At 39.8% G+C, this 14,087-nt stretch overlaps 2 protein-coding genes across 5 annotated transcripts in view; one reads left to right on the top strand and one right to left on the bottom strand.

Annotated features, from left to right (window-relative positions):
* Nucleotides 1–1,138: 1,138 nt before the first annotated feature.
* On the bottom strand, nt 1,139–8,292 carry cfap206 (cilia and flagella associated protein 206). The gene is made up of 11 exons (XM_028397876.1): nt 8,182–8,292; nt 7,398–7,481; nt 6,565–6,655; nt 6,062–6,250; nt 5,338–5,502; nt 5,015–5,229; nt 4,531–4,650; nt 3,326–3,686; nt 2,619–2,812; nt 2,301–2,438; nt 1,139–1,360 (listed from the first exon to the last, which is right to left on the bottom strand). Exons 1-11 carry the CDS (start codon nt 8,287–8,289, stop codon nt 1,139–1,141), a joined length of 1,887 nt encoding a protein of 628 aa, XP_028253677.1. The 5' UTR covers nt 8,290–8,292.
* A 452-nt stretch (nt 8,293–8,744) lies between these two features.
* Nucleotides 8,745–14,087, top strand: part of rmdn3 (regulator of microtubule dynamics 3) — a 15,044-nt gene continuing 9,701 nt past the window's right edge. For 3 of the 4 annotated variants that reach the window (XR_003669627.1, XM_028398063.1, XM_028398065.1), the window contains exons 1-5: nt 8,745–9,363; nt 10,780–10,969; nt 11,196–11,336; nt 11,776–12,097; nt 13,360–13,462. Coding sequence is in view for 3 of the 4 variants with exons in the window: in XM_028398063.1 (XP_028253864.1) it covers nt 9,153–9,363; nt 10,780–10,969; nt 11,196–11,336; nt 11,776–12,097; nt 13,360–13,462 (967 nt within the window). In the remaining variant the exon portion in view is untranslated. The remainder of the gene's footprint in view (nt 9,364–10,779; nt 10,970–11,195; nt 11,337–11,775; nt 12,098–13,359; nt 13,463–14,087) is intronic. The other variant, XM_028398064.1, reaches the window with a different exon arrangement.

The following is a 14,087-nucleotide window of genomic DNA, read 5'->3' as shown; positions in this document are numbered from 1 at the left end:
ACAGTCGGATGCTGAACATCTGATGCTCTTATTGTTGAATGCAGTAAGACCATGTGTTCATTGAATAAATGAAAAAAATTCGTAATTTCCTCGGATGCTGAGCTCCTCTGAAGGTGAATGGAAAGTGGGTTTACCGGAGGTGGGCCAGGATGCTAGGTTTCTGCCTGATGATTGGTGGAACTGTCTAATACCCCGTTCACACTGGGGAAAAAAATCTGGCTAAAGCGGGATTCGGGCCTATCCAGATGTTTTTTTTTTCTGAGTTTTTCTGATACCTTGAATCCGGCAGTATCCAGTTTGATTTCAATCAGGCTAGATCCACCCACGAGAGCTGGCTCAAATGTGGCTCAGGTGTGAACGCAAATGTGGCGTGAATCTGGCTAGAAAAAAAACGCACGACGCATGCGCACACGCGGTCCTACCGCGGCCTGAACGGACTCTGTATATTACGAGGCGCCACCTAGTGGTTTGGAGGACAGCAAACATGCTGGATGAAGCCAGATTGAGTGTGGAAGTGTGTGCTAGCCATATTTGAAAATAGGTCTGAACGCATCTAGCTTAAAGGCAGTCTGGGCTCAATCCTACTCTAGCTGGAATGACTTTCTCGAGTGTGAACGGGGCCTAAAAGGCTGAACCCCTTTTGATTGGCAGGGATTTTGGAAACAAACACTGGCATGTGAGAATTCAGTCCCTAGCGGATATACCTGAGTGAAGTCGTGAGACAACATTCTGTCCGGTCAGTTCATTTTCCACACATTGCACATATTACAGTCTGAATAAAACATACTGATCACTATAAAGTTGTTGAGTTTTGTTGTGTAAGTTTTGTTACTTCGTTCAAAATAATGTAGTTCAATAAATAGTTTAGTGGTATGGTTTGATAATCGGGAACACTCTAGTGAGAAGCCCTTCAGTTAGCCTGGAAAAAATTACAATTTCAATGTCCATTAATACATTTAAATGCCGGAACCTTGTGCTTACATATAAATAGAAATCATTTTAGTGAGACTTCATGCAACTTCATACTTTTATTATTTACAGATATTTAAAAATATGAAGAAAATTAAGTCAACTTTTAAAGTGGTGGAGTCAGTCACTTTTTATACGACCAGCAACCTATGACATGTTTGAAGTTTGATTAGTCATTCACAGGTCTGGTCAGGTTTGTTTTGACCACAGGCCCGTCCCTCTGTCCTCTCAGACCTGCCAAGTATGTCTGGGGCTTGGGTACATTGTTCTCACTGTCTCTCTTGCTTTGACAGGCTATGTTCTTGGGTGGCCAGGTCTGAGTGATGTTTTCCCGTCTCATGTGGCTCAGATCAGTCTGCACAGAATGCGTCTTTTTGGTTCGAATGTCAGCCTGCAATAATAGAATGAAACACAAAAGTTTTTCATGCTTAGATGCACCAAAAATTCTTCAACACTTGAATTACAATCACGAAAGCTCAATTGGAGTAAAAAATCGAATCTGGTTAGTGACCCGTGTCTGTACTACATAAAGTATACAATGTAAGACATTTTGTTTGTAAACAAAAGAGCGGTACGGAGAGCGGCGTGCGCGCTAGGCTACATGCTAACCCAGTCTCTTCCTCGCCAACGTAAGATCACTGGTTAACAAAATGGATGTGATTCGGCTGAGGGTCGTCTCATGGAGGAAAAACTAACAGGTTTAACTCCCCACTATGTCCAGTGATTTTTCAACCAGCAATAAAGCCAGCTATGGGACAGTTACTAAGTTTTTTTTTTTTTTTTTTACTTAAACACATATTAAATGTAATTACATAGCTTGTAGATCCACTCATAGCAGCAACAACTGATTGTTTCCTTTTTACTTTATTAGTCTCACATCTTTGTGGAGAAATTTGGGCCCACTCTTCTTTACAACATTGCTACAGCTCATTGAAGTTTTTTGGCGGTTGCATATGCAAAATCAAAACCTTAAATATTGGCATTTATAAATAAATTATAAGTTAAGGCATGGATCAGAGCATCCTGTGATGTTACGTTTTAGTTTGTTGGGGTTTATCTACAACAAGCAGGTTACTTGAAACAAGAGGTTATGCAAGAAGCATGTCGCTTTTTTTGTATGTGATTAACAAAACACCAAGCAACAAGAGACATGAAACACACACAAAACCAACAATACAACATCCAGATAATGTGAGAAAAAGAATGAAATTGAAATATATATCAGAAAGCTAGAGGTAATATCCTTCACTACTTGAATCACCATCATCAAAAAGTCAGTAAGATCCCCTAATTTAAGAAATTACTTTATCTGTCATGCAAATCTGACTCACCAGTTTGAGAGCTTTTCGTCGCAGCTCCCACTCATTCCATTCATATGACATGACAACATTTGTCTCCATAGGATGGATATCAGTCTGTGTGCCACTCTCGCACTTTGTGATTGGTTTCAACAGCTGATTATTACTTGGCTGCAAGTGAAAAATAAGTCATCAATATTAGAAATAAAATCCCAATAATATCAGTTAAAGTATAGTATCTAATGCAGTTACTGGTATATATTTCAATACTACTAAAGCACTAAAGAAAGTTTCAAATTCCACTACTGCAGATAAAAGGTATTTGGCTATTAGGTAACAGAAGGTGCTGACCTCAGAGTGTGAACTGACACAGAAAAACTGTTTGTGGAGTTTTAGGAGCTGAATGAGTTCAGGCGAGCCTTTGGCTTTGTCTGCCACCTCTGCCACAAAGTCATCAGGACGTAAGGCAAATTTCAAGGCAGCTTCTTTTGAACTAAAAACATACAGCTTCCCCTTGTGTTTTAGGACTCCAATATGTGGATTACCTGTAAAGAGAAGCACTCTATCAAACACTTGAAAGTAAAAAAAAAGGTGGATATCAAATTAGCACACATCTTTAAATGTTAGCAAGCTAATCTAAAGCTTTAAGATTACCAATCTTTTTTAGGCCAATTTTGCCCTATCCATATAAGCCCCTTGACTTGTATTTTAAGCAAATGGCCATTAAGGATGATGATTTCATTTCAAATTCAACTGATTCTACCCAGATATTGAGGTTCCTGCTTAAGCAGCTGCTTGCCAATCTAAAAGCTTTGTCTATATTTGGATAACCAGGCATTTACCTGGACTCAGGTGCTGCCACATGACAATGTCATAGGCTTTCAGAAACCTATGACATAACATATGAAGGTGAGGCCACCTGCTCAGTTCCTATTGAGACCAGATATTCAAATATCCATGATACTCACTGTATGATGAGAGCTTTTCACATACACCCAAATTTGACAAAGAATAAACATAAAAAAACTATATGGGATTTTGTATCATGAAACTAGTACCTGGAAGAAGAAGCCCATCTCTAATCACAAGTGTATAGGCACAGACTCCATTATACTGTAGCTGTAGTTCATTAAAACCGACTGTTGTTTCAGGCAGGAGCCACTCCTGTGTCTTCCATTGATTGGGATCAATATGTTCATCTGGAGGACAGAATGTAAAACCTGAGGATTCTGTCATTGTCTGTTCACCTGTCTCTATCTCAGACACCTCCAGCAGACTGTTAAGATAAGCTTCAGAAAACAATGTGGCCTGAGAGGTGCAGAAGGGTTGAAGATTGAACATGATGTTATTAAGGATGTTCAGGAGCTCAGCCTCCTCCTTAAGTCCAGACCACAGTTTTGAAAGCCCCTTGAATACTGGCTAAAGAAAAAAAAGAGAATGACAAGAGACCGATTAGTATACAGTATATACCAGGATTATTGCTTGTTATATACACTATACTGTGCAGACAAAAAAAAGGTAGGTTGGGGAACACGTGTTTTTTTATAATGCATATATATCTACATATGAACCATGTGATTTTGTTTAACCAAAGCAGAGAAAAATGTATCACAAACACCCTTAACTGTTGTGATCCATTGTTAAGTTGTTTTTTTTTTCATTTAAAACAAGTTTTCTTTGTAATTTTAGTATGTTTTGGTTTTTCCTGTTTTATTTTGAAAGTCCGTTGTCATTGTGTCTCGGGGTGTGTTTTACTTCCTTTTGTGTTTCTCTCCATTTATGATTGCTTGCCCTGCCCTAAGGTGTCACCTGTGTCTTGTTTACCCTCATGTGTTTGTCTTGTGCTCCCCTTGTGTCAGTTGGTCTGTTTTAGCTGTGGTGTTACCTCTCTGTTCCTGTGTTCCTTAGTGTGTTCTAGTTCCTCACCCTTACCCTTTTGGATTTCCTGTTGGGTTTGGTTTGTTTTCAGTTTTTTCCCTTTGGTTTGTACTTTGTAGTTTTGGGATTTTTGTGTTTATGGACTTTGGTTTGTAATTTTTTAAAAGCTCAACCTTAGTTGAACATTGCCCAGTACTTCTGTGCACTGTAATGCTGTCATTGACTGCATTTTGTCAATATAAAGTGTCATTTCATATTCATGCTTACTGTTTCCTGTCTTTAAACTTTGTACTTAACACACAGTCATACTGTTGATATATACATGACTGTGAGTATTTGACTATTTCTGTAGATGTATAAACAGAGGATTGAACCACACACTTACAAAAACATCTGCCGTTGGTACCACTGTCTTTGACTGAACTTTTTCTTTCAGCAGCTTCATCTGTAAAGATAGTTCCCTCTGCAGGATTTCAACATGCTTGCCACATAAACATGCATCAGCCTGGTGGTTAAGGGAAAATGCGTTATTATTTTTACTCAACATTTTGCAGAGGAAGATAAAGCCTTTACCAGTATTGACCTAAGTATACTGGTGAAGTATTTTTAGTATTTAGTATTGTAGACAGACCTTTCTGTCATTTTTTAACAGGTTTTCCTGTCTCTTAAATGCTACAAGGATCAAATCTAGATCAAACCTTTTTCTACCGATACTTATTTTGTATCTTTATTCTTGTTTTAGAAACCCCATATGGATCCTTCAGCTGCAAGATGCTTTAGGTAAATACTAGGTAAATCCTACAAACAGCTTAAACAGGTGAAAGAGTTCAAATCTTATTGTTATCCTTTATAGCAACATGCAAGCTCACCAGTAACAGTTTAAGGAAGACTTCATGCTGCCTCATGTTGTAGAGAGCCTGTTTGAGCAGGGCAATTGGCATGTCATAATGTTTAGGCTGAATGTTAGGGTCTGTTAGCTTCTCCACGAGAGCTGTGTATTTCCAGGCCAACCTCTGTGTTACAGTCAGCTCTTTTTCTATATTTTCATTGGTCACTGAAAGAGCTTCTTTAAGAACTGTAGGCACTGAAGAGAGGATGCAAAAACATATTGATTATTAGGATAATGTGGTATGGTGAAAGGGTATTAGCGTAAAGGTACAAAATACAAGCAAGCTTTACTGCCATCTGTTACTTAATTCATGGATGCTGGCCTCCTCTTCTCCCTTGCTAGCTTTGTTGAAAATCTTGATCCCTACAACAATCATGGTGAGTTCAGTGAGCTGCTGCTCTTTATCTTTCTTTGAGAGTGCCATGAAGGCTCTGAGTTCTGTTGGAGGGAAGACGCTCTGCAGGGCAGCTGAGACAAAAGAAAAGAAAACAAGTCAGATACAGTTCACAGAAAATCCTATATTAGGTGAATGTAAATTGCATATCTCAAACTCATTTCAAAGTAATATCTTAATTCAGTTAAAAGGAGATGCCTGTTAAGCTGTCACTTTGGCATTCTTTGGCAAGCAATGACCTGCTTTATCACAATAGAAATGTTGAATTAACACATCGCAAGTCACTGTGGCAGTGCATTTAATGAGCACAGCCTGTGTGTATCAGTTGCTGTTTGTTTGTTTGTTCAACAATGACTCCCTAGCATTAGTACTGCTTTGTAGCCTATTGGGATAACTTTAACCCATAATGTTCTGGCAAGGGGAAAATCTCCACAGTTTGATGAAATGCACATTTTCTTGTCTTGAAAAACTTGTTTTTTGAATGGACAAACTTAACTCATGGCGTAACCCATGGCAGATTCAATCACAAAATTTGTCTCTTTATTAACCTTGCCACCTATAGTCTCCAAAAGAAGGATGATTGTTGGTTGTGTTAATCTTTCTAGTGAGAGTGTAGTGAAGTAAGAATGAGACCTGTGGCCTCTTGCACAGCGGTGACATCTGTAGGTGATCCAATAGCAGAGTGCAGCAAGATGTAAGTGATGATTTTTTGGTACACAGCATGAAGCTCCTCCTTGGTTTTTACCCTACTGTCAGTGATCTCTTGTCTCACCGGACTTAGCCTGGACTCCACAAAATGGTAGATTTTCTCAAGAAACTCATCTGGTAAAAAAAGTCACAGTAACAATCACCTTATATACATTGTTATTATTATATTGGAATGGTTCACAGAACACAAAGCAGTGGATAACAACATCAAGTTCACTCGGGGGGACACACTAGGGACAACAATCTGTCCTTCATGGACTGGACAGTCCATTTGAGGAGGAAAAAAACAATAACTATACAACTTCTGTCTGCTGTGCCTGATGTTCCTTTTTGAAGTGAACTGTTCTGGTTGTAAGAGTTACTCTCTTCAACCATACAATATCAAACAATTTTGTTTCAAATGCTAAACATTTTACAGTGCTACTTACGTCGAGACGTATAGTTCATATCAAAATACACTTGCATTTTGATTGTGTCAAGAGATGGGCTGCACTTTTCCATGAGTTTATCCAAACATAGCTGTAAGACATTTTGAAGAAGATTAGAAGCAGAACTAATAACACTAATCTTTTAAGCAGTGGTTCTAGAAAACTTTTATACCAAATCTAGTCATTCATTTATTTGTGGCTGATTCATTGTCACATGAGTGGTAACAACTTTTTAAAGCTTTAAAATTATAAACAGACTGAGATTTGAACTTCTGGGATCAATAACTGCTATAAAGACATGAAGAAATACCTCCATCCATTGGTCTCTGTAAGTTCCCCTTTTGTGACAAATGTATAGGAGGTGAATTTTGTTGTGACCCACCTCCTTTAACAATATTAAGATATTGCAAAAACATGTTTTTGTATATGTATGTAGGTATGGTTGTTTTTTCTTTTCTTTTTTTTGTTTTAGAGGGGCTGGGCCTGGCTCTCCTGGGGCTGGAGTTGGCTGGTAACACACCTGGCTGGCACCACATCCTTAAACACCTCATCAACATCCATTTATCTACTGGGAGCTGTGGCCAGTCATCGCCATATCCTTCAACCTATAGTGGTAACACTTTCTAGGCCGCCTAGAGTTAACTAACTTTTTGATTAAGCACTAGTCTTCTCAGTGGTAATCCTGTTCTCTGCAGGGCTAGCTTTGTTTGATGGAACAGAGTTGATCCTGGAAGTTGGAATTTGTCTGTTTTTAACTTTACCTATGTTGTAGCATTATACCCATTAGATCAAACAAACAAACAAATTAGGCAAAATTAAACAGAGTAACTTACCTCAACAAGTTTTTGGACATCTTGATCGGACAATGTCCGATCAACATTAAACCCATTTCTCTTGTCCAGCAGCACAGCTTTCACCTGAGTATAAAAACACACAAATTGCTTCAGTTTGCCTGTGCTGGAGGTTGCTTGGGAAATTGAAAGCAGCTGGCCAATGCCTCCCTACCTATGTAAGACCCCCACCATCACCACAGTCTTCCTTTTTTCTTTTGGTTTTCCTCCATGATGCCACTGTTTTTGTTTGGTTGTATTACCCAGTTTCTGACTTAAGTTATACCTGTATTGTTTGGTTTGTGTGGTTGCTCTATTTTTGTTTTTTTTTATTATAAACTTTGTTAAATAAATCTTTGACAGCCTACATGGGTTACATTTGAGAAATGTGGTTTTAGGGGATTTTAAGACCAAGCATTATAGGTATACGTATTAGTAGATGAAAAGACAAAGACAACAGGCTTCTTTCTCCCCACCACCACTGCTGTAAAAGCATATGATGATGAATGAATGAAATGATACCCATTTTCGCTTGAAAAACCTGCCAATCTGCCATCGACTTTTTCTGCTACCATGGCGACGCGTACGTCAATAAACAAATGTTCCCTTGACTGATATCGACTTAATGTTATGTTTCACTGGTGGGAACGCGCTGAATACTTCATTAAAAGTAACAAACCCACCGTTTCCCCCCTTTTGTATAGTATGACAGTGACGGCTACTCGTTGTTTAATGACAAAAGTCACCGTTCTCATGTTTTTATGGTGATACCAGTGATTGTACTTACCATGAAAGCTACCAGAGTGTCGGATACTGCATGCCCCCTCGCTGCGCACTCCTTCGCTATTTCATGAATGATGTTTTTAATTGCGCTTTCTGCATGAGCCCGATACATCTCTACACCGACAAACAAGTACAACAGATTGTTGACGTTTGGTTGCCACGGTGATAGCTGGGGATGCATTTCGTCACCGGATGCATTAACCAGTGGCGTGTCCAGACCTTTTGAACTGGGGTGAAATCAGTATTTCGTGGGAACGATTTCTTTTTTTTTTTTTACCATGTCATCAGAGGCGCTCCGTAGTTTCCACACATTATGGAGAAGTAAAACATAATCAAACTGTTTCTAAAAATATGCCCTATATGTTCTAAAAAAAATCCAGACTAAATTACTGTACTACAATCTACTACAATCAAAAAGGATTTTCAACCGGGATTCATTGTTTTAAGAACCAGCACTTTATTCGCATCGCATAAGGTCGAATGCACCCATAGTTTTATTTTGTAAGTTTTTGTTTGTTTTATTTTGTAAGTAGGAACCGGAAGTGTTTTTTTTACTGTGCACTGAGTTTGTTGATAGTGACGTTGATGTCATGTAGCGTTACATATTTATTTAAAGCATCATTGCTGAAGAGACATTTTGCAGTCGTGATGTGATGTGATGTTATCTAGATACATAGGCGAAATCTCAAAGGTAACATTTTAAATTTGTTAAAGGTTTATAAAAATTAGTGCTCGTTAGCGAATGAACGTTTCTGCAAAGCTAATACACAAAGCTAATATGCTAGCGATGGGCGTGCTAACAATTGGCTGCTAATCGTATGTGCGTAAGGAAGGTAATCAAACTAAAACGCAGAGACTCATTGCAGCCACACATGTAATGTGACATGTTTTCTGTAAGGTCAATGTTGGTGAAACACTAAAGTGTTGGTAAATAACTAAAGCGGTACGGAAGTTACGTTGTATTGGAGCGGAAACATGAAGACGCCGTTCGGGAGGACCGGATTGATCGGACTTGCTATTGGATCTACAGCCGGTTTGGTTGTGGTTGCCTTGATAATTTACAGAAGGATCATTAGGCGGAAATCACACAGGGTTGTGCTGGAGCCCAGACCAGCACCAAGACTGGTCGACACGGAAAGCGAAGAAACCCTGGTGCAGCAGACTCTGAATGATGAGACGCTGAACGGTGAGTTAGCTCTGTTCTGTATGGCATTAATTCAAGCTTTAAAAAATATATATGTGACTGAAATCGTTCAAACCCCAATAACAACTCTGTTACATTGATTTTTTTTATCCTCGGTGGGTCTACAGTCTATAGTCGAGTACGTTTTCTGTGACCACTATACCAAAAATACCTGAATCTGAAACAATGCCCAGTTTATGTATCTCAAGCCAGAACCTGTCTGTAGTGATTCAGTTGTACAATGCCAGTGATCTTGAGATCACAGAGATCTGGTGTCATATGAAATCTAGAATCTAGTTCGGACAGCTCCAGTTATTTTCCTAAAATATATTTTCACAAATCATACGAGGCTTGCTCTGTGGTATAATTTATAACACATCTGAACTTTAAAACAGCTTTCATGACCCATGGAAAAGAAAGTGACAGAAAACCAGGACAACACACATTTTCTGTTGGACGCTGTAGCCAGGGTGACAAAAAAATCATAGCTCTGTTGACCCTTGTATACTTGCAGCTCTTAGTGGATGTGTTTCTTTACTAGTTTAATCACTAACAAAAACACAACATTGAAATTGAATTGAAAATGCTCTCGGAAACAAGATATGTAACAGGCATTTAAGGTTGCTGTGATCAGAACTTTACTTAAAAACACCTTTATCCAAGCATTCAAAAAACAATCTTGACCTATCGATTTGTAAAATACTTAAATATGTGACCATCTACATGGTCTCCCAGAAACTCCCAGAAATTCCTCACCAAATAGCCTGCAGCTGATCCAAAATGCAGCAGCAAAGAATCAGCAACAGAGATAACATTTCTCCTATTCCAGCTTGTCTTCACTGGCTTCTAGTACAATTCCCTTCACAGTGTGGTGTAGGTCTACTTGTAGTTCCCAGAATGTACACACGTAGAATGGAAGGATGAGCTTTTAGCTATCAGGGACATATACATATGTGTAATCCTGGCACCCTGAGACCCCATCATCCTTGGTAGCACACTTTTACATTTTTATATTAAAGAAGGGCTTTTTAAAAACCTGCCCTCAAACATTTAGCCTTATTTAACCTTGTTAGATATGGAGAGGGTAAATTCAATGGTGACAGCCAGCAAAGATATTCCCTTCTGAAGCAGTGCGATGCTATGGCAATGTAACAGTGTTTTGTGTATTGTTATGTTGCTTTTCTGCACTGCAGTTCTGCCATGACATCCATCTGTAAACCTCATGTTTAAAGGGGCTGACCAGGGACAGACCCAAAGTCTGACTCTCAAAGAAGGCCACAGACAAAATGTCATGGCATTTAGCCTGTGCAACACAAGACCTACATAAACAGGGCGAAACAGACAAATACACAAGGAGATGTTTTCAATCTTTTTTTAATTTAAACAAGTTAAAAACTTGTTTTCTTTTACCTCCCTCAGAGATGGAGGCTCAGCAGCATGCTCTGGCAGCAGTGGAGGCAGTGGTGCAGGGGCTGTCCCCAGAGCAGCAGATAGAGCTCAGGAACCAACTAGACCAGGTGCTGAGCTGCGTTGATTTGCTGCGTTCAGAGGTGGCTGAGCTGAGGGGAGGCCTACAGGAGATCGCACTACAGATTGTTCAGGATGTCAAGTGAGTTTGACTGTGGCAAGCTGCAGATTGCTGTCCCTGCTAAACATCAAGCAGGGAAGCACAGTGTTTTGTAATATCCAAATACTTCCTGTTGAAATGTCAGTTTAGCTGGTTCCAGTAGGTGTTCACAGCAGTGTCACATTGTAAATATGAGTGTTACACTGACGTGATGAAATGTCACTGTATGAGCCTGGCTGCCTCATGAAGTTTGTTAATGTTTACCCAGAAAGGGAGTAGAGGAAAGTCAGCAGGTACGACGAAGGCGACATGTCCCCAGAGAGCGGACTGACTCCACCAGCTCCAGCTCCATCTACTTCACTTGCAGTCAGGGTATGTCCAGCACCTATGAAGAGACCAGCGAAGCAGGGTATGTCATATGTGATGATTAGCACATTGTGTTGTTGTTATGTGGGTGGTTTTAAAGACATTTTGTAGTTGTAGTTATCTCCTGACAGCCACGTATCCCTGAATGTATTCAGTTCCAACTTGTTCGGCAGTCTTTATGCAGACTTGACAATGGCTGCTTTGTCATCATTTTAGGATTTAACAGATGGGTTTTCCTAAGGTTTAATGTGCCAGAAAGTTAGAGATCCACAGGCATGTGCTGGTACAGAAAGTAGTATAAATCATCATGCCACCTTACATCAAATTTCTGTAGTTGAAACACACCTTAAGTTCACAGGGGACAGGGGAAATGTCATGAGCACCACTCCGCAAACTTTGAAAGTTTTATTTTTTTAATTTGGTTACTTGTTTCATCAAATGCTGAAGTAGATGTATTAATGATCTGCACTATTATGTCAAAGGTATTCCACAGCATATGCTGAATCAGACTACACTGATCATGAGACAGACAGAGAGGAGGCTGTGCATGAGACTGAAGAGGAGTCTGAGGAAGAGGAGGACAGGAGCTGTGCCACAGTCCTCAACCTCCACCAGGAAGACTATCAGGAGGAGTTGGAGGAGAGGAGTCTGGTGGATAATGATGATGCGGGCAAGCTTCAGCTGGCGATTGAAGTTCCCAATGGGGAGCTTGCTCTCCTATTGGCTCAGAGTGATATCCTCCACACAGGAGATGCCAGACTAAAAGCAGAAGGCTTTCAATTGCTGCTGGACAACAGAACAGAAGTGAGTAAACATGCTGGTCACAACTGTCAACAGTTATTTTCCCAGTCAGCTTTTAGCTTTTGACAGCTTTTACACTGAGACACATCAATACATTCCTTTAAAGTATACACATTTAGTACAGTCCTGCTAACTGTTATTGGCACCCATGAAGTTAAATTACATAATCATAATGAATCAAGCAAAACAGTTTTTTTTCTATAGAGGACTGTTTTTAATGAGGCAACATTAAACCATTATGGTAGTTCAATCAACAACCATGCTGGCATGTTACTCTAATCTAAAAAAACAACATGAATACATGGGTGGTAACACCCGAAGCCTAAGGCCCCGTTCACACCGAGATGAAAGTGGCTGTATCCACTAAATTTTTGTATCGTTTAGGCGTTTCGTCCACATGAAGCCAGCATGTGAAAACACTAACTTTTGAAAATGCGTCCAAGGGTGGAAGAGTTTGTACTTTCCTGAAACGATGTCGACACAGCTCCACCCTCCCCTTACCCCGCATGCACTCACTCTGACAACAACAACAGCAATGGCGGCTCACTGGGTTGCGTGCGCACAGCTTTACCACCATGGACCGCAAACACCTGCAAAGAGTAGTGAAGACTGCGTCTAAGGTCACCAGGACTCCTCTGCCCTCTCTGCAGAGCATCTACCAGTGCAGAGTCCACAAGAGAGATGCCACCATCAACAAGGACCCCACCCAACAAGGTCTGTTCACTCTCCTCCCCTTAGGCTGGACGTACAGAAGTGCAGGACCACCAGACTCAGGAACTCTTTCTTCCCCTCCGCCATCAGACTCCTCAACACCTGACAGGAGTCTTTAACAATGGACTGTACCCTGCACCATGCAGTAACAGTTGAACTTGCAATACTGTTTATTTGTTCATTTATTGTTATATGCACCTTGTACCATGCTGTTTATTTTAATTCTCTGCTGAGTTTACACAACAGCTGATGTAGCACACATGCACATTTATGTGTATAGCTCTACTTACTTTCGGCGTAGTTTATATTTTATGTTTACTTATTTTCATGCTCTTCAATTTGCCCATTTTGTAAATTATTCTATTTTGTGATATTGTATGAGGGTAGCCTGCATTCACATGGTCCAATCAGGTGAATGAGGTGAAATATGCTGTTGGGGAAAAAAACATGCCAATATTCAAGAGCTTTAACAAACATTTGACACTTAAGTTGTGTGCTCATCACAAACAGGTGAACATTGACTGACGAGTGCATTCCTGATTTTGTGCCTGCAGTATGGAGACAGTAGGGAGTTTCTTTGGCGAATGGCTCGGGCTTATGTTGATATGTATAAATCCATTGAAGACAAACAAGAGAAGAAGACTTACGCACAACAAGGTAACCGATACCCACACAATCTCTGTGTTTCAGGGTAGTTTTACAGTCGTTTTTAAGTCTAATAAAAATAATAATAATAATAATGCAATTATTAGCACATTTGTGGACACTCAGTGTCTCTTTGCATCAATATTCAATTCAGTTCAGTATTTTCTGAATTGTTTCAAGGTGCTTAACAGTGACCCAGAGCCAGAACCCCTTAGGAGCACGCCGACTAGTTTCACATTTTAAGAGAAGAGCAACTATGGCCATGGATTCAGAGTTGGCTACAGCAAACAGTGAAGTCTAGGAGTCTGATATTTATGCAGAGGAAATGTAATAATGGCACTGCCTATTTAAAATATTTTTTAACACGAATCTGCCTTAGCCTGTGTAAAATCTACCTCAAACACATAAGACAAATCCTGGTTTTGGAGTACTGCTTAAAAAAAGTAGATTGGAGAATGCTTTTCTTTTTTGTTAGCTTTCCTGTAATGTATTTGTTTACCATGTACATGCCCCTTCTAGAAAATATTGTTCAGAGACACGGCATAAACATTATGCTGATGATACCCAGCAGTATTTAAGCATTTAGCAGAGCCGTTAGTCTGACTACAGGCATGTCTAAAGGACATAAAGGACTGGA

Source organism: Parambassis ranga, chromosome 24 (assembly GCF_900634625.1).
Source record: "Parambassis ranga chromosome 24, fParRan2.1, whole genome shotgun sequence".
In the NCBI taxonomy this organism is placed as follows: domain Eukaryota; kingdom Metazoa; phylum Chordata; class Actinopteri; family Ambassidae; genus Parambassis; species Parambassis ranga.
The sequence above is the reverse complement of the archived record's forward strand: the minus strand, read 5'-3'. Positions and strand labels throughout refer to the sequence as shown.

Excerpts from the sequence above, each read along its gene's own strand:
- cfap206 (XM_028397876.1), bottom strand. The coding sequence starts at position 8,289 with ATGTATCGGGCTCATGCAGAAAGCGCAATTAAAAACATCATTCATGAA. Across the intron at positions 5,230-5,337 it reads GGCCAGCATCCATGAATTAA|TGCCTACAGTTCTTAAAGAA; the intron begins GTAACAGATGGC and ends TCCTCTCTTCAG. Across the intron at positions 2,439-2,618 it reads GTGTCAGTTCACACTCTGAG|CCAAGTAATAATCAGCTGTT; the intron begins GTCAGCACCTTC and ends TTTCACTTGCAG.